Consider the following 24,222-nt stretch of genomic DNA (forward strand, 5'->3'; position numbering starts at 1 on the left):
TTCGTGTGTGCGTGTGTGTGTGTGTGCCCTCGCTTCTCAAAGCGCGGCAGCCGGGGAGCGGAGTTCCCCGAATGAGGAGCGTGGACGTCTCTCGGCTCAACTGTTCACGCCGTCGTGTGGGTGAAGGTTGGCGATGCGTCACTACACTCGGTTCAGCCGGTCTCTCGGCCCGACAGTTCGCGCCGTCGTGGGCTCCTGCTGCGCCGTCCCGTGACCTTCATCCCGTGACCTTCCCTCCTTCCCTTTTGGACCGCGACGCCGGGAGTATAAGAGCAGCTGCCCCCGGACGCCAAGAGAGAGGCTCCGATTTGTACTGTTGAGTTACGTGCTCTCCCGTCTCTCCACTCCGGTCGACCTGACCGGCCGCTCTTTTGCTATGTTAGAATAAACAAGTTGTTCTGTTACCAGTCTTCTCATGCTTTGCCGGGACCTTCGGATGCTTCCAGTGCCCCAGGCCATCAGGCCAACGCTACCCTTGGGGCTTGCGACCCATTGGCAATAACGGGCGTCAGCACCGAGACCCCAACAACTCGTGCCAGCGGTACGATTCCAACATCTGGTTGCCAGCGGTGAGATCGCGACAACGGAGGCCAGCAGCGAAGAGATGCGGTTGACTGTATGCTGAGCAGCACAACGACCATCCGGGAGCAGTGCAACGAGCCCTGTGTGACGACTGGTTGCCTGCAACGGAACGACTGCGCTGAATTCTTGGCTGCGAGGTTTGGTGAGTGCGGGACTTTCTTCTTCTGAGTTTTGCCAGGCTTTTGTTAGTATTAGAAACAGAGCTGGTAATTGTGGTTGTCGTTGCTACCGGGTTAGTTTGCGGCAAGACAATAGTAGGCAGTAGAGAAAGCAGCATTCAGAGCAGCCATGGATTTGAAGTCGTTGCGCAAACCGAAATTGCTGGAGCTTGCAAGAGAGTTGGGTCTGGATGTCTCAGACAAACTCAGAAAACCAGAACTGCTAAGGGCTATTCTTGAGTTAGAAGCTGAGGATGACGAGCTGTCGGAATGCCTTGAGACCATTGAGGAGAGGGAGACGGCAAAAAGACAGGAGCGCGAACTTAAAGAACAAAAAGAGAAAGAAAAAGAAGAGCGCGACCGTCAACACGCGTTGGAAATGAAGCGTCTCGAGTTAGAGATGGAACGCGCTCGTAATGGAAGTCAGGCACACGGTGCAGGAGAACGAGTATTATTCAAAATGACTGACCTGATGCGGCCGTTTAAGCTTGGAGAGGACATTGGTTTGTTCCTGGTTAACTTTGAGCGAACGTGCGAGAAGCAGGGGTTCTCTCGGGAAACGTGGCCACAGCGCTTGCTCACTTTGCTACCCGGCGAGGCGGCCGACGTAGTCGCTCGCTTGGAGAGAGAGGAGGCAGAGGATTTCGACAAAGTGAAATCGAGTCTGCTAAAAAAGTACCGGCTGTCAGCGGAGGCGTTCCGTCGGAAGTTTCGGGAAAATGAGAAAGGCAAAAGTGAGTCATATACAGAGTTTGCGTACAGGCTTATGTCAAACATGCAGGAGTGGCTCAAAGAAGAGAAAGCGTTTGGTGACCATGAGAAAGTTCTGCAGTGTTTCGGGCTAGAACAGTTTTATAGTCGGTTACCTGAGAACGTGCGGTACTGGGTCTTGGATAGGCCAGACGTTAGTACGGTGGCTAGAGCCGCTGAGCTAGCCGAGGAGTTTGTGACGCGTCGGGCTCGCGGAGCTAAGGACGGTCAAAAGGGTGAATTTGGCTCCAAGCTGGAGAGGCCGAAGTTCACACCCATGAGAGCAAAGGGGGATACACGTAGTGCGGATGCGAGTGAAAGCAGTCCGACCGAACGTACGGAGACGGCGGCAACCGAAGCCGAACGCAGAAAGCGGTTCGAGGCGAGGCAAGCGCGCCTGTGTTATACGTGCCAGAAGCCGGGTCACTTTTCGGCGCAGTGCCCAGAAACAAAACCAAAAGTCGTGTTTTTTTCATTAGGCAGCACTGACGAGAACATCAAGCTTCTCGAGCCTTACATGCGAGACCTCCTCGTGAACGGGAAAGAGTGCCGAGTGCTTCGCGATACCGCAGCTACGATGGATGTCGTTCACCCCTCTTACGTAGAACCCGATATGTTCACGGGCGAGTGCGCATGGATCAAGCAAGCAGTGGAAGCTCATAGCGTGTGTCTGCCGGTAGCAAAAGTGCTTATTGAAGGACCTTTCGGAGCACTTGAGACGGAGGCCGCAGTGTCATCTATGCTGCCCCCCCAGTACCCGTACCTATTTTCAAACAGGTCCGATCACCTCCTGCGCGAGAAGGGGCTTTTGTTTGGTGAGGCTAGCGTTCAGGCCTCAACCAGATCGAAGGTTCGGGACCTCGCTGCAAAGGCGGTAGTTGCGGGGCCGACGTTGTTGAACGATGAGAAAGGGTCAGAGGCGCAGCAAGCTAGTATTCAGAGCACGCCCGAACGGGATAAAATTGAGCCTGTAGCGTTAAAGGCACCAGATACTGGAGAGGAAATTCCCGATGCGGGAAAGTTAGAAGAGCTTCCGGGACTAGGCTCAGTGACGAACAGGAAAGACACCGATCAAGTCATTAGTGACTTAATAAGTAAAGCATCGCTGTCGCCTGAGCAGAAAACAGAACTACACCAGCTCTTACAAGAGTTTCAAGGTCTGTTCTCTGAGAGGCCTGGTAGGACTTCTGTCCTTACTCATGACATAGAACTTACCTCCCCAGAGCCAGTACGATCCAAGGCGTACCGGGTGTCACCCCGCCAGAGCGATATTATGGAGGCTGAGGTAAAGAAAATGCTACAGCTCGGTGTTATTGAAGCGGGTGAGAGTGATTATACCTCCCCTTTGATTTTAGTTGAGGTACCGGGCAAGGAACCTCGTCCTTGCGTCGACTACCGCAGGCTTAATTCCATCACTAAGGATCAAATTTATCCGATCCCTAACATCGAGGAGCGCCTTGAGAGAGTGAGTAGCGCTCAGTTTATTTCCACCCTAGATCTTGTCAGGGGTTATTGGCAGGTTCCACTTACAGAAGAGGCTAGTAGGTATGCGGCGTTCATTTCACCAATGGGGACATTCCGTCCTAAAGTTTTGAGTTTTGGTTTGAAGAACGCGCCATACTGCTTTTCAAGCCTCATGGATAAAGTGTTGCGGGGACAGCAAGAATTCGCTTTACCGTATCTAGACGACGTAGCGATATTCTCCGCATCCTGGCCGGAACATATGGCGCACTTGCGGGCAGTGCTAACCCGCCTGCGCGATGCGGGCTTGACAGTCAAGGCTCCCAAGTGCCAGTTAGCACAGGCCGAGGTTGTCTACCTCGGACACGTGATTGGTCGGGGTCGTCGCCGCCCCTCTGAAATAAAGGTGGCCGCTGTGCGAGACTTCCCGCAACCGCGCACGAAGACCGATATTCGGTCGTTCTTAGGTGTCGCCGGCTACTATCAGAGGTACATCCCCAGGTACTCTGATATCGCGGCTCCCTTGACGGATGCTCTAAGAAAGACAGAGCCGCAAACAGTCGTCTGGGATGAGACGAAGGAAAGAGCTTTTAGCGCCCTAAAGAGCGCCCTAACAAGCCAGCCTGTGCTACGATCGCCCGACTACACAAAAGGGTTCGTTGTTCAGTGTGATGCTAGTGAGCGAGGCATGGGCGTTGTACTGTGCCAACGGGAAAATGGAGAAGTAGAACACCCCGTCCTGTATGCTAGTCGTAAGCTGACGAGTCGTGAGCAGGCGTATAGCGCCACCGAGAAAGAGTGTGCGTGTATCGTGTGGGCCGTTCAGAAATTGTCATGTTACCTAGCTGGCTCGAGGTTTATCATTGAAACGGATCACTGCCCTCTCCAATGGCTGCAGACCATCTCTCCCAAAAATGGCCGCCTCCTGCGCTGGAGCCTCGCTTTGCAACAATATTCCTTTGAGGTGCGTTACAAAAAGGGGAGTCTCAACGGTAACGCCGATGGCTTAAGTCGAAGCCCCTAACGTGGGAATCAGCCTCAAAATTGCTTGTTACTGATGTTTTTCTTCCTGAGGCAGGATTTTTTTTAACTTATTGCTTTTGTGTAGTGTTTCAAAGTGATGATGTGCTTTTTAGTGCAATTTTTCCGATTTGTGGACGCGTTCTGAGTGCTGCTAAACTACTGTAAGGAACTAGGCAGCAGTATAAAAGGGGAAAGAGCCTGGCAGGGCTTAGTGAGGGTTGTGCCGTGCTTGCTGACTGAGCGGTTGACTTTTGGCGTGGTTCTAACGCTTGCCGGAAACGAGAACAAAAATGTCAACTCTCCCGAAGTCACTTTGCAGTGTCCTGTGTGCACCTGAACGTGAGAACGAGGCCTTCTCTGTGCGCTGCGCTCAAGAAACGCCCAAGGACGCCCAACTTCGGTTATGAGCATCATCGAGCGACATCCCTCCGGACAGCGGATGCAGTCCCCTGACCATCGGGATCTCCTTCCCCCGGCGGGGCGGTCTGTTACGTTTCGCCTACAACGCGCGGTAATGCCGGCGCGGATGCAACGGACGCCGGGGCTTTGTTCAAAGCGGCGGACATTTTGGCCTGTTCGCCGCCGCCGCAACGCCTACCCGCCAAGCGTGTCCAGGCGTGTTTCAGTGCCACGTGTCTTCGTGTGTGCGTGTGTGTGTGTGTGCCCTCGCTTGTCAAAGCGCGGCAGCCGGGGAGCGGAGTTCCCCGAATGAGGAGCCTGGACGTCTCTCGGCTCAACTGTTCACGCCGTCGTGTGGGTGAAGGTTGGCGATGCGTCACTACACTCGGTTCAGCCGGTCTCTCGGCCCGACAGTTCGCGCCGTCGTGGGCTCCTGCTGCGCCGTCCCGTGACCTTCATCCCGTGACCTTCCCTCCTTCCCTTTTGGACCGCGACGCCGGGAGTATAAGAGCAGCTGCCCCCGGACGCCAAGAGAGAGGCTCCGATTTGTACTGTTGAGTTACGTGCTCTCCCGTCTCTCCACTCCGGTCGACCTGACCGGCCGCTCTTTTGCTATGTTAGAATAAACAAGTTGTTCTGTTACCAGTCTTCTCATGCTTTGCCGGGACCTTCGGATGCTTCCAGTGCCCCAGGCCGCCAGGCCAACGCTACCCTTGGGGCTTGCGACCCATTGGCAATAACGGGCGTCAGCACCGAGACCCCAACAACTCGTGCCAGCGGTACGATTCCAACACCACGTTAAGCACTGAGCCTTCGGTCAGCTGAAATGCTTAAATTATGTCTCGTCGGCACAAGCTTGGGGCTGAGCAGCCGAGCACCGCTAACGTCGCGTTGGCAGTTTTCCCATCATAGGTTACAGGAGCTTTCAGCTGTCCTTTCACCGGTAGTCTCCCGAGGAAGCAACTCAGTTGAAACGACGACTTGTCGAGCATAGCCTAACGGCGGCGGTGCAGGACCAAATTTCGCCATGTCACTATTGGCACTGGTGACCCTGTATCCACTTGAATCTTCACGGGCACCCCTTTCCACTGTAGCGTTCGCCATATCGGCCAGACCAGTCCTGCCGACGACTCACGGAGGTGTAACAGGAACTGTCCGTAGTCCTCGCTGTTCTAGGACGGTTTCTAACAAGGAGCTACGTTTTCTTGTCGTGACTTGGAATTTCACATTGAAGCTAAGTGTCCCCTCCTCCGACAAGACAAACACTCAACGCCGTGGAACCTGCTTTTTGCGGTCTTGTGGGCGTCGCTTCCTAAGCGAAGGTAGCCAATCTGTACCTCTTTGTTCGGCTCCACCATCCGGTCTGGCTGTGGCATTCTCGAGAACTTAAGCTCTTTCTTTGTTCGTACTGCGTGGTTGGTGTCTCTGAATCGTGCTTATCCCATCTGTTTTATGTGGCGTTTCGCTATTTCAGCATAGAGCTCCGCATTCTCTGTTTCCTGGAGCGCGAGCATGTGATCACGCTGAAGGAAGCAGTGTGAGCACAGGCGCAGGGGCGTTTTAAAGCAGGCGTGTTTTCAAATATTATTCATGAGCTAACGTGGTGCACGTCAGCTGCATAATAGATTTGTTTTTCTGGTGCCCGTGCAGGTGACGAATAATCAGAATATTCACTTAGAAAACACACAGGGCCTTTTCTTTTATACTACTGTTTCCCTGACCATGGATGATACAAGCTGAAATTTGGAGTTTAGTTTGCAAACTCACAAGTTGAGCGCGATTAAAAAACACAGGTAGAGTAACTGCCTTAGCACAAAAATTAGGGCCCCTTTTCTACATTATCTCTTCAAAGTTACTCTTTCTGGACACTTGCGTATGAACACCAAAGTTCGTGTGGAATCGTATGGTCATTTCTTGTTAGCACGCGATGACTATTCCCTTATTTTATGTAGTCCAAATTCTAGGCATTGGCCGCTAAATCCCCCTAGGATCGTCGCCCTGTATTGGTTTCTGTCGAAAACTGGCAGGATATTTAGCGGTGCGTCAATTTTCGCGTAAACGTACTTTGACGCTCCGACACATGCATGTTTCTACATTTCATTTGACGGATGATGAAACGGCTGCATGTCTGTATGTCAATTTGTGGCATGTCAGTTTGTTGTACACAAATCGTAGCATCCTTTATTGGTTTTATCTCGGATTTTTCGTACCAAAACCATGATGCGAACATGAAACACATCGTACTGGGGAAGTCCGGATTAATTTTGACCACCTGGAGTTCATTAAATTGCACCCAATGCCCATTACACGGCCGTTTCTCAATTAAGCCTCCATCGAAAAGCAGGCGCCGTGGCTGGCATTTGTTTCCGCACCCTCGGGCTTAGCAGCGCAAAGCCATAGCCGCTACGTCACCACGGAGAGTGACTGCACACGCGACCAACCAAAGAGGGCTCACCATCAACGCTACGCTGTCTTGGAGATGTAGCAAGGGCCGCACCCTGACTTCAGGTGCTGCCGTTCCAGTTAATCTGCTATGTGCACCCACAGCCCTGTGCGGAATAGCGAGGCAATTTTGACCTGGAATTATCAAATATTTCACTGGGTAGTGAATAACCCTGAGAATATGTCGTCATTGCGCTCGTTTCTTCTGCTATTCATGAAAATCACGAACTTTAGAACGAGTGCTGATGGAGCCAAGGATTACATACTGCCATGTTGGTCATCTTCCTTTTAGGCAACAGGACTTTCACTGGGTTCATAAACAACTCTTATTTAACTACTCAAGCTAAGCGGCGGTTATTTCTCTGTAAGAGAAACAAAACTAAACGATAAAGGGCAGTGAACCGTTCGTCATATTCGTGAATGCAAAACAGCAAGGTTCAATGGCGAAATCTCTCGAGGCGATACAAAACCAGCATCGCGGAACTCATGGACTGCTATGACAAATAAAACTTTAGCGCACCAGAAGTTACAGCTTCCCTGATTATGTGAACCAACATAAGGAACAACTTGGAAGCAATATGTTTTTGTAACTTGTTTGTGCAGTAACTAGCGTACATAACGTGGTCCTGTACCACGTGGTTGCGGACAACAAACCAAATTTCCTTCCATTTCATGTAATTGTCCGGATGATCTTGTTTTCTTCTCCAAACTTGCCCAGATGTTCTCATTCGTGCGCCTGGATAACTGCTCTGGCCTTTCGCGCTAGGTCACTTGAATGTCGCCAACTACGGGGACTAAAAGCATCTCGTGCTGAATATGTATTTACTGGCCCAACATTTTGAAGCAATATAGACATTTTAATTATTGGGAAAACAATTTATGCTTTTCAAACGCTTGGTGAGGTTTTCAAACCTGGCTCCACTTGCTCGACGAGTCGACCTCGGCTTTCTTAAAATACTAGTACGACCGTATTGGTTTTGTTTAGACAAGTAATTATGTGCGACACATCCGGCTATATAAGTAGTACTACGCTCGAAACAGTGCAAATACATGCGATAGAACATCTTACAGAAATTATGACAATGACGCACTATTGAGTCAGAATTTTCGGCTCGTCTGCTACTTCGCATTTCCTTGCTTATTTAGTTACCCAGTGCATGTCTACCCATTCCTACCAATCATGAACTATTGGACTATTATAACAATTACATACATTCAATTGATGATTTATGTGTTTCTTTTGCAGATAAATTGCATCTACTGAGCCGAAACGCCTTCGCAACCTTTTCCTGTTAGCCCCAGCACAACCATTTTTAAATTTCCTTTCTTTATTTTCAGTTTATTGTAAAGACCTTGACGCGAAGAGGGCGACGTAACCAGGTTTTTTTGGTAACCCTGCTAATCATCTACTATTACAGTGTTATAACGATTACGTGCGTCATGTTGACCAATTATGCATTCATTTTGCAGCTAAAAGCATTGTGGGACAAATTTTCCTGGAGTACTGGCCAAAAGATGCCTACGCCTTACTGTAGCACTGTAGGGAATTAAAAAATTGAGAGAGACCTCTCAATATCATTTGGCTTGAACCGGGTGGGATGCAAACTGTAGTCACAGCAACTTTCACTCCCATGAATGCAATTTGGCTTACACAGGCTACCACGGAGCGGTCCATGGTTGAAATCCCGCTCAGAAGTATGCCAGAAGTATTGCGATAGCAGTACATGACACTCCAGGCACATTTTATAAGACGTTCGATAAAATTTCCAATGCCAATAACATGATCGCCGCGCGCCATACCGTATGCTGCATGTGCGAGTCAAATCTATCGAGGGTGAGCCGGCAGTCGCGGTCAATCTTGCGCACGCAAGAGAGGAGGGGGGACGAAGCGCACCGTCTTCCGCCGCGCGCGAGGCACCGGGGAAGGGGAGGGAGAAAGGGCAGCGAAGAACCTATCACGAAAGCGATCTGCGAAGCGGACAGAGTGCGCTGAAAGCTGATAGCTTTGCGTGCGCTGAGTTTTCGCCACTTCAGGTTGAAGCGAAAAGCAGCAAGAAGCGGCTCGCTGCTGCTGCCGTGTGTCCGCACTTCAGAGATTTGACAGCGAGTTCTCGCGGTCATCGAATGACATGTGTTCGTGTCGGTTTATGCGCACGTGAGAGCAAGCTTCTTAATTTACTAAGCGAATGTGTACAAATTTACACAGCCGATAAAACTACTATCATTTCTGCCTTTCCGCCACTAAGGCCAAGAACCACCAGGAGCCTCCGGCGCCATCGTCTCTGCCCACCCGACCGCTCCCTCATGCACTGTGAGCGCTCGGATGCGCAACCTACCATGTCCACTGGCCCCCGCTGGGACAATCTTGAAGATTGGCAGGAAAATTACGATTGAGTCAGTGAGTCTAACGAACCAGTGGGACAAATTTCAACAACTTAGAAACACCACCTTCTACCTTACTGATCTAGCTTAGATTTGAAACACCAGCTGCTTGCGAGGCAGCTGTTGCACCTCGACGCTTAATTCAGCAGGGTCGCGCGCTGAAGAGAACAGCGCGGCCATCATAATTTATCTACGCATCATCGAAAATGTAAACAGATGAAGACGATGAAGGGGAATATAATGCTTACAATATACCGGGTCGTTTCCTGCTTGTCTGGACACGTACAACCAGGCACCCAAGCAGCCGCGGCGTGAAGCGAGCAAGTTTTCAAAATCACGAGCGGGTTTTAAGCGAATAAATAAAGCTGCAGGTCGATCATTGTAAAAGTCAGGCGACAGAGTGGTTCAGGAAAACAACCCACATAAGGCAAATGCCGTGGTTATGCTGTGGAAAGCGACAATTTTGTGGCGAGATTGGTTAAAGCTTCAGCAATGGACGCCTACGCCTGTAGAAGCGACTAAATTTGTACTCGATTTTCAAGACAAAAACGTCCCTCTGATAAAACTAAGACGCGTATCGTAATAGCCTGTACATTGCACGTAGTCCGACAACCCAGCTTTCAACTGATGCCTGTTACGACCCTTTACGCATGGCGTAGCACGGTTCCTATACGCAATTTTTGAAACACAGTCGTGAAAATGCACGTGCTAGCTTCACAAACCCAAGCGTATCTTTGCTGAAACGTTGGAATCAGTGGTCGACTGGTGTAACCGCACGTACCTGTCGTCCCGCGTTTTGCTGGCAGCGGTTCGGCACCGAGATCTGTGATATAATAATTTGAAGTCTCATGGGACTTGCTTCCTCAGGTTCTCTTCAGCGGGAAGAAAAAGGAAATTGAAGCTTTGGTTTCGGTTTACCTTTTACTTTTCCAATGTAGTTCTTCAAATATTATATAGCGTGTATCTTTTTTTTTGAGCTGTACGAAATTTAAATAAAACCACCAACCTGCGGCAAGTTCGACAATACTGCTTCCACGAGCAATCAAATGCGTTATTCAATAATTAAGTGACTTCAATAATTACGTGTTTACTGTACTCGGTTCCATACAGAGTAGTCAACGCTGATAAAGCTACGCAAGAAGTTCAGCCCAGAAACGTTATCACTCCGCGCGCTCCGTCTATGCTTCGCTGGGCGTTCCTTCAATGCGTCGCTGCGCACCAACAGCGTTAGTCCGTGCTAGCATGCGCAAGGATGCGTTTGTCGCAGGAGACTAAGATGATTTTACAGCTATAACTAGCGAGCAGGCCGAGTCAAAACATGCGACATTCTAGGGGATAAATACTGCCCTTACAGACTGACAGAGGTTCCACCACAATAACGCAAGCATAACTAAATATTCTCTATAAGGACAGCATACCAGATAGTGAAGCTTCGAGCCATTTGAATTTAGTAGTCTCACTATTGTCATCGGCTTAGCTTATCGTACAGAACAAAGATCTTCGGTAAGAACACAAGAGCCAAACACAGAACCAGAATAGGAAATGCATTGAACAAAAATAAACGAAATAACTATTCCTATGCATACAATGTGGCAATATATTTTCTTAACAGCCCCTACAACTATCGTCTGTCGAAGGCAACAGCTCTGAAGAACCTCAATTAATGGCAGAGATTACTTTTCAGTTGACAATAAAGAACAGCCCTCATTTTTTGAATGGTCGCTAATGTGAATTGTTTTCTTCTATTCACACAGCAGAATCACTGAAAGACTAAAAGAATTCTGCATTAAAACGTGTTCAATAGTACTGGTAAAGCTCTTGTACAAAACACTTCTCTAACCAAACTAAGTGTCAAGAATCTTGAGTGGACATTTATTAAACTATGGGGTTTTACGTGCCAAAACGTTCTGATTATGAGGCACGCGTAGTGGAGGACTCCAGGAATTTCGACCACCTGGGGTTGTTTAACGTGCACCGAAGTTCACGGGTGTTTTTGCCTGCATCGAAATGCGGCCGCCGTGGCCGGGATTCGATCCCGTGACCTCATGCTCAGCAGCCCAACAGCATAGCCACTGAGCATGCACGGCGGGTGAGTGGACATTTCAACCTACTAGTTACACAAAACGCATACTTGCAGCCCATTAGGGTTTCTCTTGAAATTTTCTAAAGCTACGTTCGACGACAACATAGTTCTGCAAATAGATAGCGCTGTCCAGGACCTGCACTGTACTTCGGCAATGAAGCATGATACATATTTCTGGCGACAATGCCTCGTCTACGAATTGCTAGAAAGCAGCATTTTACTCAGCCGTTTTAAATATAAACAGAAGCCGGTCTCTGCACACGATGAGTTTCGTTAGTTGCTTGCTTCTGTGGAAGAATATCAGAGTCGTTTCCCTACACGGCTTCACTTTCGTTCGTTATGCAAAAGCCGCGGGCGAATTACTTAACTTGCGCACTAGTCAGAATACTATGGCTGTCCACCCCTATGCGTAACGAGGGGTGTATTATTGTAACCGACTCATCAAGTGAATCCCACCATAGTCTTAATCCCTAAACCGGGAAAATAGAAAGCTATTCAGAAATTCAGGCCAATCTGAGTTACGTAATGTCTCTCACCAGGTTAACCGATTATATCGAAAGGCACAACCTCCTATCGTCTGTACATGTACATCTTCCAAACATTTTTGAACAAGGGATGTTGTCCTCAGGATCAGAGACGAAGTACTAAACCACGTAGCGACTGAAGAAGAAAACGTAGTAGTGAGGTTGGACCTAAAGAGCGCATTCGACATTATGTCCAATAAGCTCATCATGGAGGAACTAGAAGAAATGGGATGCGGAAACAACATTTTTGACTACGTCAAATCCTTCGTAACTGGTAGGACTGTCGCGATAGGTTTAGAAGATATACGATCACCCAAGCTCAGCCTCGCCAACAAAGGAACTCCACAGAGATCTATACTCTCGCGCTTATTGCTTAACATTGGTATGGACAATTTGACAAGAAAGTTGCATCAAATCCAAGACCTCAAATTTGCGCTCTATGCGGATGACATCGCCTTATAGATGCACAAAGGATCGTTAGGCCACAAAGAAAGCACCCTACAAGAAGCCATCCACACCGTCCATCACTTCGTGGTAGAACACGGCATGGCCTGTGCACCAGAAAAGTCCGAATGGATCAGAATCCATGGACGAAACTACCGCAACAGGTCAAACCTACACCTCCAACTAGAGAACAGCATGCTTCCAGACAAGACCAAGATTCGTGTCTCGGGCCACTGGATCCAAAGAACCAGGCGAGCGGATCACACTATCGCGACCCTAAAAGCCACAACGAAGCAAATAGTAAGACTGATAGGGAGAATCACAAAGAAAGGGGGGGGCCTGTACGAAAGTGAAACGATACGACTCGTTCAAGATTTTGTCATCAGCCGGATAACATACGCTCTACCCTATATTAACCTAAGTGGCACAGAAATCACGTTGGTCGCCCCGATCATACGGTGCGCATGCAAGGTGGCGCTAGCATCACCAGTGAACACCGGAAATGAACGACTCCACGACACAGGAGTTGTCAGGCAGCGGTTCTGATAAATCAGACATAGCGCCTGTGTCTCACACAAGCCGGACAACAACGACTGACCGAACTAAGATACTCGCTGAGATCGCGGTAATGCAGTGACCAAATCCACCAAATACCCCGCCACATCAGGAAGCAAATACAAGCCACACCGATACCAAACAACATGAATCCCAATACCACAAAGGGCGAAAACAAGCCAGAGTCAAGCAACTTAAACGCTTTGGGAATAATCAAAAAGTGCAATACGTGGACGCCACTCGGACTGCTAGAGGACCCGTCCAATATAGCTATTAGCAGCACGCTGCGGAAAAGAGCATTGGCGGCAGCGGCAGCATCGAAGAAGCATCGTGAAAGTAACAACCTGCCTTTTCGCAGATAACGCCAGCTGTCCTGTGACGTCGCTACCGTGCTTGCTTCAACCTTGGTGGGCGTAGCTCTGCATGCGTTTTTGCTGCAAGCCCCCTTTGTCCGGATCACGCCGCAGTCTTCTCCAAGCGCCACCATCGACAGAGCAAGGTATAAAGCGGTGGAAATGGAGGCCTGCTTTCATATTGGCGGCAGCGGCAGCATCCAAGAAGCATCGTCAAAGTAACAACCTGCCTTTTCGCAGGTTAGTATTTCTATACTTAGTAATTTTCCCCTATTGCTGATGCTGCTGATGCTGCCAAATTGTGACCATGTCCTGCAATGTGATATGCGCCACTTGTGAGCTAACGCTTACTGTTTCAGACTGTATCATTGAATGTAGAGACTGTACTTCTAAATTTCACACCGGGAGATGGTCAGGAATCTCGGACACGACAATTAGGTCGAAGGGAGATGCGTACCGCCTGGCTTGGCGCTGCACGTCCTGTAGACGGCAGAAATTACGTGTGCAACCTAATAAATCTAGTGATGATTCTGACGCGCAAGACGTGCGGCAGTTGTTAATGACCATTAACGGAAAGCTTGACCAGCTGTTGCCACTCCGAGAGGTAGTTGAAGGCATTGAAGACACTTTACAATTTCTGAGCGAACAGTACGATGAACTGCAACAATGAACGGAGCGAAATGAAAATGAGATCAAGGATCTAAAACGCAGAACTGAAATACTTGAAGGAAACTAGAACGATGTCAATCAGCTTCATGCTGAAATTGACCAACTTGAATGGAGGAGCCGCCGCTTAAACCTGGAATTTCATGGGATTCAACACTCTGAAAAAGAAAACCTGCTCGAAAAGCTAAACGACGTAGCCGTGCAGCTCGGACTTCCACAGCTCTCAGAAAATGACGTTGTTTCAGTTCACCGGCTGCCGTCAAAGAAAGAAAAGATACCGGGTATAATCTGTCGCTTCGCGAAACAAGCAGATGGGGATCGCTGGTGGAAAAGCAGAAAGAAGTTACGTGAATCGAAAGACGATGTATTCCTGCTTGAAAATGTCACGAAAAGGACCCGCGATTTGCTCTTTCAGACAAAGATATTGGCCAAGCGAGCAAACTACAAATATGTGTGGCACAGCAACGGCCACGTTCTTGTCCGAAAAACTGATGGTGAACGCGCAGTAGCTGTTTGTACCGAGAGGGATCTTGATAAACTCGCTTAAAAACAGTTCTTGATAACGATGGCTTGTGCAAGTGGGGAGACTTACATATTGCCACAATTATTCAGTCAGCATTTAGGCAAATTTCAGCAATCCTTTAAATGCTTTCATGTAAACATCCGCTCAGTTTCTAATAAGAAAAACGACCTCTCCTTGTTTTTTGAACAGCTAGGGCAATCATTTGATACGATACTGTTAACAGAAACATGGTCAATGAACGATGCGGATATTTTCCGTATCCCAAATTATAGTACCTTCTACTTAAATCGGTCATACTCTCGAAGAGGCGGAGTTTGCATCCTGGTAAAGGAAGTATTCGACTGTGACTTACTGCCCGAACTTTCCGCAACAACAACTGACTATGAAATTCTAGCAATAAAAATGCATAACACCGTTATTATAGTGTGTTATCGCCCTCCCAATGGCAGCGTTAGCAATTTTTTTTGATAAATTAGAAGACATCATTCAGTTTGTTAATAAAAATCGGCTTGATTGAATTTTCGGCGGGACATCAACATTAATATGATGAAAAACGATTCCCAAACTTTACAATTAGATATTTTACTGAAAATGAATGCTTTAGCGAATGTAATAGACTTGCCCACTAGAGTTACTGAATATTCATCATCTTTAATTGATATTTTTTCACAAATATCATCCCTGAAAAAGTTAAGGCGGGTGTATTTGCCTATGACCTCAGTGACCACTTGCCTATATTTATTTGCGCCAAAGGGCACATTCGAGAGAAGGTAACGCAGCCAATGCAGCAGATGCAAAAAATAACCCCGCGCAATTTGTCTATATTTCGGGAACAAATAGAAAATGCCTGTTGGGATGATGTACATAAATCCAACGAAGCCAATGGGGCCTATGAAAAATTTCTTCACATTGTCAAATCGATATATGAATCTAGCGTTCCCTCAGTGCGCGTTAAGCCAAGCAAAAAAATTCGGAAACCATAGATTAACTCTGAGCTTCTCAGACGAATCGCGCATAAAAATGTTCTCTATGGCAAGTTTATTTCAACTAAAGATATCGAATTATTCCGCCAGTTTAAAGTGTGCCGTAATCGCATCGATAAATATATAAAAAAGGCTAGGCGAGAATATTTTGCAAATTTCTTTGCAGCAGCTGCTGGATGCTCTGAGATTATGTGAAAAAGGCTCAGCTGTGTGGTAAGGCATCATCCACCTATCAGTAAACTTCTTAAATTAGATATTAATGGTATAGAATTATCTGGGAAGCGGCTTGCAGATACATTTAATACATATTTCGCAAGTGCAGGTAATACGCCTATGCTACCAAATGATCTTAGTAATATTCCAGTTAATAGCAACAATATTTTCCTTAAACCTGTAGGTACAAACGAAGTAAGCCACTTAATTAAAAATCTACACAGCAGCAGTGCGAAAGATATTGACGGGTTACAGATAAAACCTTTAAAATACGTTGTCGATATTCTGGCTCCATGCATTGCATATATTTCCAACCTTTGTCTCAATCAAGCTATTTTTCCGAGTAAAATGCAAGAAGCACGCATTAGTGTCTTATATAAAAAAGGTGACAAAAATGACGTGAGCAACTATCGTCCAATATCAATTCTCCCTATGTTCTCGAAGGTACTTGAAAAAATAATTTTAAATAGGCGCATGGATTTTGAGCAAAAACATAAACTTCTAAATGAATGCCAATTTGGCTTTCGCAAAGGCCTCAGCACGGAGTGTGCCTTACTTGCTCAGAAAGAGTTAATTTCAAGGGCAATTGATGAGGGAAAACTGGTTCTGGGGTTGTTTGTAGATTTTACAAAAACATTTGATTGCGTCAATCATTCACTTCTTATTAGGAAACTCCTACGTTATGGTTACCGCGGTAAGGCTGCATCCCTCATCCCATGTTATCTAGAACACCGCAAGAAAAGGGTCGGTATTAATGATGAACTCTCTAGTCCACTGCCCGTTTCTTGTGGCATGCCACAAGGCAGTATTTTGGGCCCTTTCCTCTTTATTTATATATTAATTATATCATTAGTAACAGTATCAAGGCAAACTATATAATTTACGCCGATGATACTAGCATATTCGTGATAAGAAAGTCGGCGGATGAATTAGTTGAGGAAGCAAACTTAATTCTTCAAAAATTGCATGAATGGACACGTAAAAATTGTCTTAAAATAAACACAAACAAAACAAAAGGAATAATTTTTCAAAGCAAAAATATAAGCTTAAAAATCAATACGCCTATATTGCTAAATTCAACGCCTATCGATATAGTTCCGTACTTTAAAACTTTAGGTGTTATCTTTCAAGACAACTTATCTTGGGATATGCACATAAATTCCTTGGCGGCAAAATTATCTCAAATAATCGGGCTTGTTTACCGTAACCGTCATATACTGCCAACAAAAATAATTATGCTGATTTTCAACACACTGTTTCTTTCTAGTCCAAACTACTGTCACTTAATTTGGGCTACTACCACACAGGGAAATTTGAAAAAACTTTATGTACTGCAAAAAAATTCCTACGAGTCGTAGAAAATGTTCCAAAATATGTTCATACATGTGAATGTTCTATAAAATGCAATGTAATGCCAATTGCCAGTATGTACGATTATCGACTCTGTAGAGCGTACAAACAAGAAATAAAAAATGGAGCCAGCTTTTTAAGAACACTAGCGGATTTAAAAATCAACATTACAGCATATACGACAAGGTCCAGAGAGTTTTGGAAAGTAGAAACCGTCAGAACGACATACGGACAACAAAACTATTCGTAACAACCTGCCAAGATTACTGATTACGAAACCGCTGGATTGGGAAATACCTCTTTTAAAGCTCTGTATAGTTATTACTGCCTGCACTAGATTGTTTCCCTGGCGTTCGCAAATTTTTCCTTATCGAAAACAACTAGTCCCATTGTACGAGGTGTGACACAAAAAAAAGAGACTGGTCTAATAACCTATTGTAATAACTGAATCAGTTCTGTGACATTATCACCTTCAAAGTAGTCCCCTTCAGCATTCACACACTTCTGCATTAGGTGCTGCCATTGCTGGTAACCGGTCTGGAAGGCGGTTTTTGGAAGGCCCTTCAGGAGATTCTCCGTTTTTGCCTGAACCTCTTCAACTGAGGTGAAATGGGTTCGCTTTAAGAAGATTTAACTTTAGGAAGTAAATCAAAGTCGCATGGAGACAAATCAGCTGAATAAGGAAGATGCCCCATCACAGTAATGTTTTTGCTGGTCAGAAACTGCTTGACAGATAGGGCTGTGTGAGCGGGTGCATTGCCCTGGTGCAACAGCCATTCATCACTCATCAACTGTGACCTTTCTTTCCTAATTTCTTCACGAAGTCCTTTTAGTACTTCAATGTAGTAGTGTTGATTAACAGTCTGACCCCTGGGAACCCACTCAATCATTACAATTCCATTAATGTCGAAGAAGACAATTAACATTGCCTCGAAAGTTGCTTTTGACATGCGTGCTTTTTTGGGTCTTGGGGATTCTGGAGACCACCACTGCATTGACTGGCACTTACTTTCTGGGTCATAGGTAAAAATACATGTCTCATCACATGTTACAACAGATTCGAAAAAATTTGGCTCGTTTTCAATGAGTTCTAGCATGTCCACACACACGTCCTTACGGCACTGTTTTTGATCAACGGACAGAACTTTTGGAACAGCCTTCGCACAAATCTTCCTCATGTGTAATTCGTCCGTTAAAATGCGTCGAACAGCTTTCCTATCCAAGTGAACCGACTCCGCCACTGCACGAACACTTAATCTTCGGTCACCACTGATCACATCACGAACTTTGGCAATGTTTTGGACTGTAATCGCTGACCTTGGGCGCCCAGCATGTTCATCGTCTTCCTCGCTGTCCCTTCCCCCTGAAAACCGCTTATGCCATTCAAACACACGTGGACTAGATAAAGTTACACCTTCATAAGCCTTGGTTAATATTTGAAATGTTTCTGTGGCTGATTTTTTAAGTTTCGCAAGAAACTTGATGTTGATTCCCTGTTCGGTTTTTACATGACATTTTTCCGGCATGATGCAGTTGCACATGTTCACTCAATGACGCAGCACTCCCAACTGGCATGATCGATTCCGTCGAAACTGGACGCATGAACAGAGGAGGTATGTCAGCAAAACAGTTGTTGCCAACTCCACTCTTTTTTCAAACTACACACTTAGTCTCGTTTCTTTTGTGTCACACCTCGTATAGCTCATATTCCTGACTTTCATTTGTTTAGTTTGTATGAGAAATGTTATTGTTACAGCTTGTGTTATGATTATGTCTTTCTCACCCTCGTGTTTTTTTGAACAGTTGCAATACCGTTGTGCCTATCATTGTTTTTTATCCTTATTGGTTGGAGATGTTTTTTTTATTATGAGCTGTTAGGGAACATTTTTTTTCTTCATTTCCTTCGCATGGTTCGCGATGATCAATATTGTGTAAAGGGCATTTGTAAACAATGATGTACTACCTTCGTGCTCGCTAACGCCGCGCAAACGCCAATGTGGGGGCCTGCGGCTTCGTCAAGCTGTCCATGTGACAGCTTTTTGTGCATGCCCCTCGCGTCATGTACTGATGCAAATAAACGTCATTGTCAAACGTCATTGTCAGATAACGGCCTCAATAAACACAACATGTACAGCCACTTCCGAAGCTTCAGCAGTCGCGATGGCAATCAGACACAGCGATAGCGCCAGGCACTCTGCACTGATTAGCTCTGACTCTCAAGCAGCATGCAGAATGTACATGCAAGGCAGATCGCCACGAATCGCGCTGAGAATCTTAGGCGACGCACTCCAAAAAGAACATGCAATTATATGGTGTCCAGGACACGAGGGAATCCCAGGCAAGGAGAGGGCACGCTCCTTAGCTCGAGCACTCACAACCAGAGAGTGGAACCACAGCCCTTTCCAAGATAGTCCACTTACAGCCCGAGACATCCTCGAGCACCGTCTCACGTGAGAGCGCCTTGCACCCCCACATCGGCAACTGGGGGTGCAAGAAGCCCACGCATACAAAATACAAACACACACCTATCCCCACTTGGGAAGGGCACACCACATGAATTCCACCGTACGTGCCGGCATTTGTCCATGGTGCGGTGCATGGCCGTCACTACCACATGTGTCGTGGGAATGCACAAAAAGACCACAGGAAGCAAACTCGCCTGAGATGCTTACCTACAGTAGGGAGCCGTGGGAGACCCTCCTTGCCCGGCCGGGGCTAGGGGCCGAAAGGTGCCTCTTGGAGCAGGGCAGGCGGAGGGAGTAGCCAGGGTCACTGCTGTCCTAGAATAGGGGACCCACACAGCCACATCCCTCCCACCCTACCCTCTCCCTCCTTCCCCTCTTCCCCTAAGAATAATCAATGAAGTTCCTTCTCCTCCTCCACATAAGTAGCACAGATGTCCATGAAGGGTTTCTTCCTCTGCGAAACCATATCGCTCAGTGCTTTATCCCCGTGCATGCTTTGGCGGTGATGACTCGGACCTAAGTTTCCAATAAAGGATAGATTACATATTTCGCAAACGAAAGCTCCGTCTCCCCAACACGAGTTGAGATGACTGTTGAGATTAGGTCTGTGCTTCAATGGTTTACTACATTTATGGCAGGTGTGGGGCTGGTCGTCTGTGTCAGTGTTATGGTGTTTACGGAGATCTGTACTCCGCACGAATGAGCTACGACATCTTTAGCAAGTGTAGGGTTTCTCGCCTCTGCGCATTCGCTTATGAACATCTAGATGGGCGTATACTACCGGAATAATTGATCACATATATGGCACTTGGAGGTTCTCTCATCTGTATGCATGCGTTTATGGACACCTAGGTCATCAGAACACCGGAAGAATTTATCACATACCTCGCATCTGTAGGGTCTCTCGTCTGTGCGCGGGCGGTAATGTTCAGATAGATGACCAGCCAGGTGGAACAGTTCACCACAGGTTTCGCATTTGCGGTTTTTGCCGGTATTGTTGGGGCAATGTTCCACAAACTTCGAATTCTTCACAGACGATTGATCACATGCTTTGCAAATATGGGCTGTGTCGCGGGTGTGTTCGTTGGCGTGTCTGTGTAACGCATCCCGTCTGCTTCCAAACATTCCCACAGACACCGCACAACTCTTGTTGCTGTTCCCTTCCTCCGGTTCCAGTGGCATTCCTGCAAGAAGACGGACAAAGGAGCTCAATATGCAGACGCTTATTACGGGAGGACAAAAACACATTTTGCCAATGTAGAGTGACAAACGAAATCGTACGTTATTGGCAAGGTGAGCTGCTGAACCTGAGTGGTAAATAAGTTGTTACTGCGTCTTTAAGACGCTCACAAGTAGTATTCAGGCAAAAGTCCTGAAATGTGCCCTCGGAAGTGAGACATGCGGTATTGACAAAGATTGTTTTGCATCAGCTAAAATACGTCCGCGTTTTTAGGAAGCCTTGCGTATTAAGAACAGTAAAACGTTCCGCAAGTTACACTTATGTAACACGTGAAATTGGAAAGCTTGCTGCACACGTGGTAGTGAAACTACGCTATGCAATCTGAGAGGTCAGACTTCTTCTGATACCTAACGAGCCACACTGTGAAGCAAACATATCAAGCCGTAGGTCGACCGCGGCAACGACACATGCTTGAACCTAAAACAATGCGTAAAGGTTCTTTCATTCTCTCCGTCTTTGTTCTTGTTTTCTTCGTTCTATCGCTCGTTCTCTTTTCATTCGCTCTTTCGTTTTATCTTTATTTCGTTTCGTTTCTGCATTTATTTTCAGCCATTACAACTTTGCCTGCCTACGGGGAAATAGCCATTCCTGATGATCATATATTTTTTCTCTGGGCTAGACCCGCTTTTGCGGGTAAGAGCCATTGCAACGATTCACTTTAAGGTCTTCACGCTAATAATTTAAAGTGGTGCAAAGTCAGACGTCATATGTCACAGCTCCATCCTTACATATTGAATAAGAAGAAAACTAACTTCAAACCGTTCTGCAGTCGTTGTATCAAGTCATTTAACATTCGACTCGTATTCGAACAATAAACCGTTTCCGCCGAAAGCATTGAACAGCCTAGGCGCAGATCATCTATCCTCTCACAAGCGGCGAGCACAAATAGGTAAATTACTTCAGTGTGCTCACCCAATATGTATGAATTGTGCTACCGAAGAAGTTTGTCTTTGTTTGCTTTTTGATATCCTTGTGCAAGTATGCACTACAGCGTGTATTGCAATCTACGTTCATGTAATATAAATAACCTGAATTCCCCTCTATTTTCTGCCCATGGCCGACAGCCTTTTTCTTAGGAAGGTAATGAAGTTTGCAAGGGCGAATTCATTGTTGCTACGACATCTTTTGTAGAGTTTGATAGATACAGAAAAAAAAGACTGGGCTGGCAGAGCAAGGACGCCGGCGCATACTGTATGTGTTCTCTCTTGTCTGTTGCTCTTTCGAAATATCTGAGCTAAGCTCTAGATGGATATTGTTTGCTATTGTTGCGGTAATGGGCTGTTTATTTGTTTACTTATATCTATTCTTGTTACTGCGGTTAACATGAGTCCTACAATCTTATGGTGTGCTTCAACTCGTGGGGTGTTATCATGCACGTCGTTTCTAATCATGCCAGATTGGCCGGTATCGTGACCGGAATACGTAATCAATTAGAGCTAGGTAAATAAATAAATAACAGGGAAAGTGATTAACAGGCCACGAGAGTGGCAGTGTTGTTTTCGGAAAACCGGTGTAGGTCTAAGAACAGAATTCTTTGTTGCCTTCCACGTGGATTGTAATCAAGTTATTTTATTTATTTTAAACATTTTAATTTAGGCAACCGTGTCAATTATAATTTTCAATTGTTTTTTTTTCATTAGAAAATTCTGAAATCGCTATGTTGGACAAGATCAGATGCATAAAAATTACAAATTCAACTTCCCCAAAAATATAACAAGCGAAGTTCTATTAGGTGCATCTCATGGAGAACCCTTAGTGGGCAACTTTGTTTTTCATCCATTTGCAGTTTCCGTGAAATTGCTACAACACGAACAAGAATTTCCAAAGTACCTACTCATGAAATAGCATATTTCAGAGGGCTGTGTTATGCACATATTTTGTGCACTTTACATGTTTTATTTGGTGCAACTGATAACATAGTTGCATTACTTTTATTGCCGAGTTAAATATTTAATCGTGATCCTTGAATTTCTCACTTTATTCTTGAGTATAAGACATCAGTCATAAATGCAATTGCTCCAATTACAGAAACAGCATATTCTTTAAATGCAGCAAACTTCACCAATGTTGGTGCAGGGTGTTGGCGAGGAACCTGGTTTCTCCTGTCCCATGCACCTAGGTAGCAGATCCTGAGCTAAAGCTTCAGTTTGTACCAGTGCCATATAGTGTGAGCAGCAGCTGACATTTGGTGATTGAATGGTCAGAACTTCCATCCTTCGCAGAAGTTCGTCAGTGCAAGCACAACTTAGCCATACAGAGAATTCACTGTCGCCTCAGTGAGTTGATCTATGAAAAGGAAGTATTGCGAAAGTTTGTCTCACCTAGCTTCGTTTCGCAATATGCCCGATGCTTCCTCCATGCCTGCGAGGCTTGTGCTGGCCTGTGTGTTATCACCGCCACCACCGCTGCTGCTGACGTAGGCCTGTAGTGTGGAACCGCTGCTTCCGTCTTCGGTCTTGTCTGTATGCCCTGAAAGCAGAGGTGCCAATTCCTCACTGTGAGACTAGTGACGAGGCTGCAGCATTCCGTGATATGAACGCACAGGAAGAAAGAAGAAACAGTGACAGCGCTGCTGCCGTATGAAGTGATCCTCAATGTTCTGGCAATAAAAGCCTGAAACCACATTGGAGTGTAGATGAAGAGGACAAACATGTTTTGAAAGTTCTTCATTGTTTTATTCCTAGGTAATTTATGCCTAAACCGGCGCTTGGTTGATCTCGGAATACGTGATGTTTGTTTCCTCGCTTCTTGTCGCGCATTGATAGCGAAATGGCTCTGTGCTAAGCTACTCGGCATGAGACGTCGCTGCTACATCTGATACAACAAAGTATATGATGCATGCACGGACCAACTGCTACATACTAGCTTGCTGCTATTAAAGATGTTCATGACGGCGAGTCTGCATGGTGCTATCTTAATTAATGTACTGGTATTGGCTGATCATTCTCACTTAATGCAATTTCTCACTTAATGCGGAAGCTTTTCGGAAGATCAATCGCTCTCTTTTATGCAGAGGTGAAATTAACGCAAGCTCTCCTCATTTACCTTTCGAATTGCTCGAACAACATTTCGCTAAGAAAGCGAGAGAGAGAGAGAAAGGCAAAGGAAAGACAGGGAGGTTAACCAGAGATTATCTCTGGTTGGCTACCCTGTACTGGGGGAGGGGCAAGGGGATGCGATAGGTGAGAGAGAGAAGGATTAAAAATAAACTACACACACACGCACGTACACACAAACTGTTTCTGTGGGCACTGTCACGTAGCCCGCAAAGGCTTTCCTTATGTTATGCAGTGCACCGTACAATCCTGCGTCACATAGTGAAGCCGCAATCTGTCAGAAAGTTCAGTGTCCTTTAAATACCGCAGCAGCGCCTTCATAGCCGATCGCGCTGATGTTCGCGTAGGCCAGTATCCAAGGATCTTGTTTTCTGTCAGTGGGCGCTTGTCCAGTTTGTCTAGGGTGGCTGAGAGGACTGCTCTTTGCGGGTTGAAACGAGAGCACTCACAAAGAAGGTGCGCGATTGTTTCATTGCACCCGCAGAAGTCGCAAAGTGGCTTGTTGGACATTCCGATAAGAAAGGAGTACGCATTTGAAAATGCTACTCCAAGCCATAGACGAACTAGAAG

General features: G+C 46.4%; 1 protein-coding gene and 1 pseudogene across 2 annotated transcripts in view; one reads left to right on the forward strand and one right to left on the reverse strand.

Annotated features, from left to right (window-relative positions):
• Positions 1–24,222, reverse strand: part of LOC129381492 (uncharacterized) — a 234,247-nt gene that overhangs the window by 190,455 nt on the left and 19,570 nt on the right. For both annotated transcript variants that reach the window (XM_072285592.1, XM_072285593.1), the window contains exons 2-3: positions 22,918–23,065; positions 20,242–20,540 (exon numbers count right to left, since the gene is read on the reverse strand). In XM_072285592.1, coding sequence (XP_072141693.1) covers positions 20,242–20,540; positions 22,918–23,065 — 447 coding nt within the window. The remainder of the gene's footprint in view (positions 1–20,241; positions 20,541–22,917; positions 23,066–24,222) is intronic.
• Positions 13,464–14,369, forward strand: LOC126518123 (uncharacterized; annotated as a pseudogene).

This window comes from Dermacentor andersoni, chromosome 11 (genome assembly GCF_023375885.2).
Source record: "Dermacentor andersoni chromosome 11, qqDerAnde1_hic_scaffold, whole genome shotgun sequence".
Classification (NCBI taxonomy): domain Eukaryota; kingdom Metazoa; phylum Arthropoda; class Arachnida; order Ixodida; family Ixodidae; genus Dermacentor; species Dermacentor andersoni.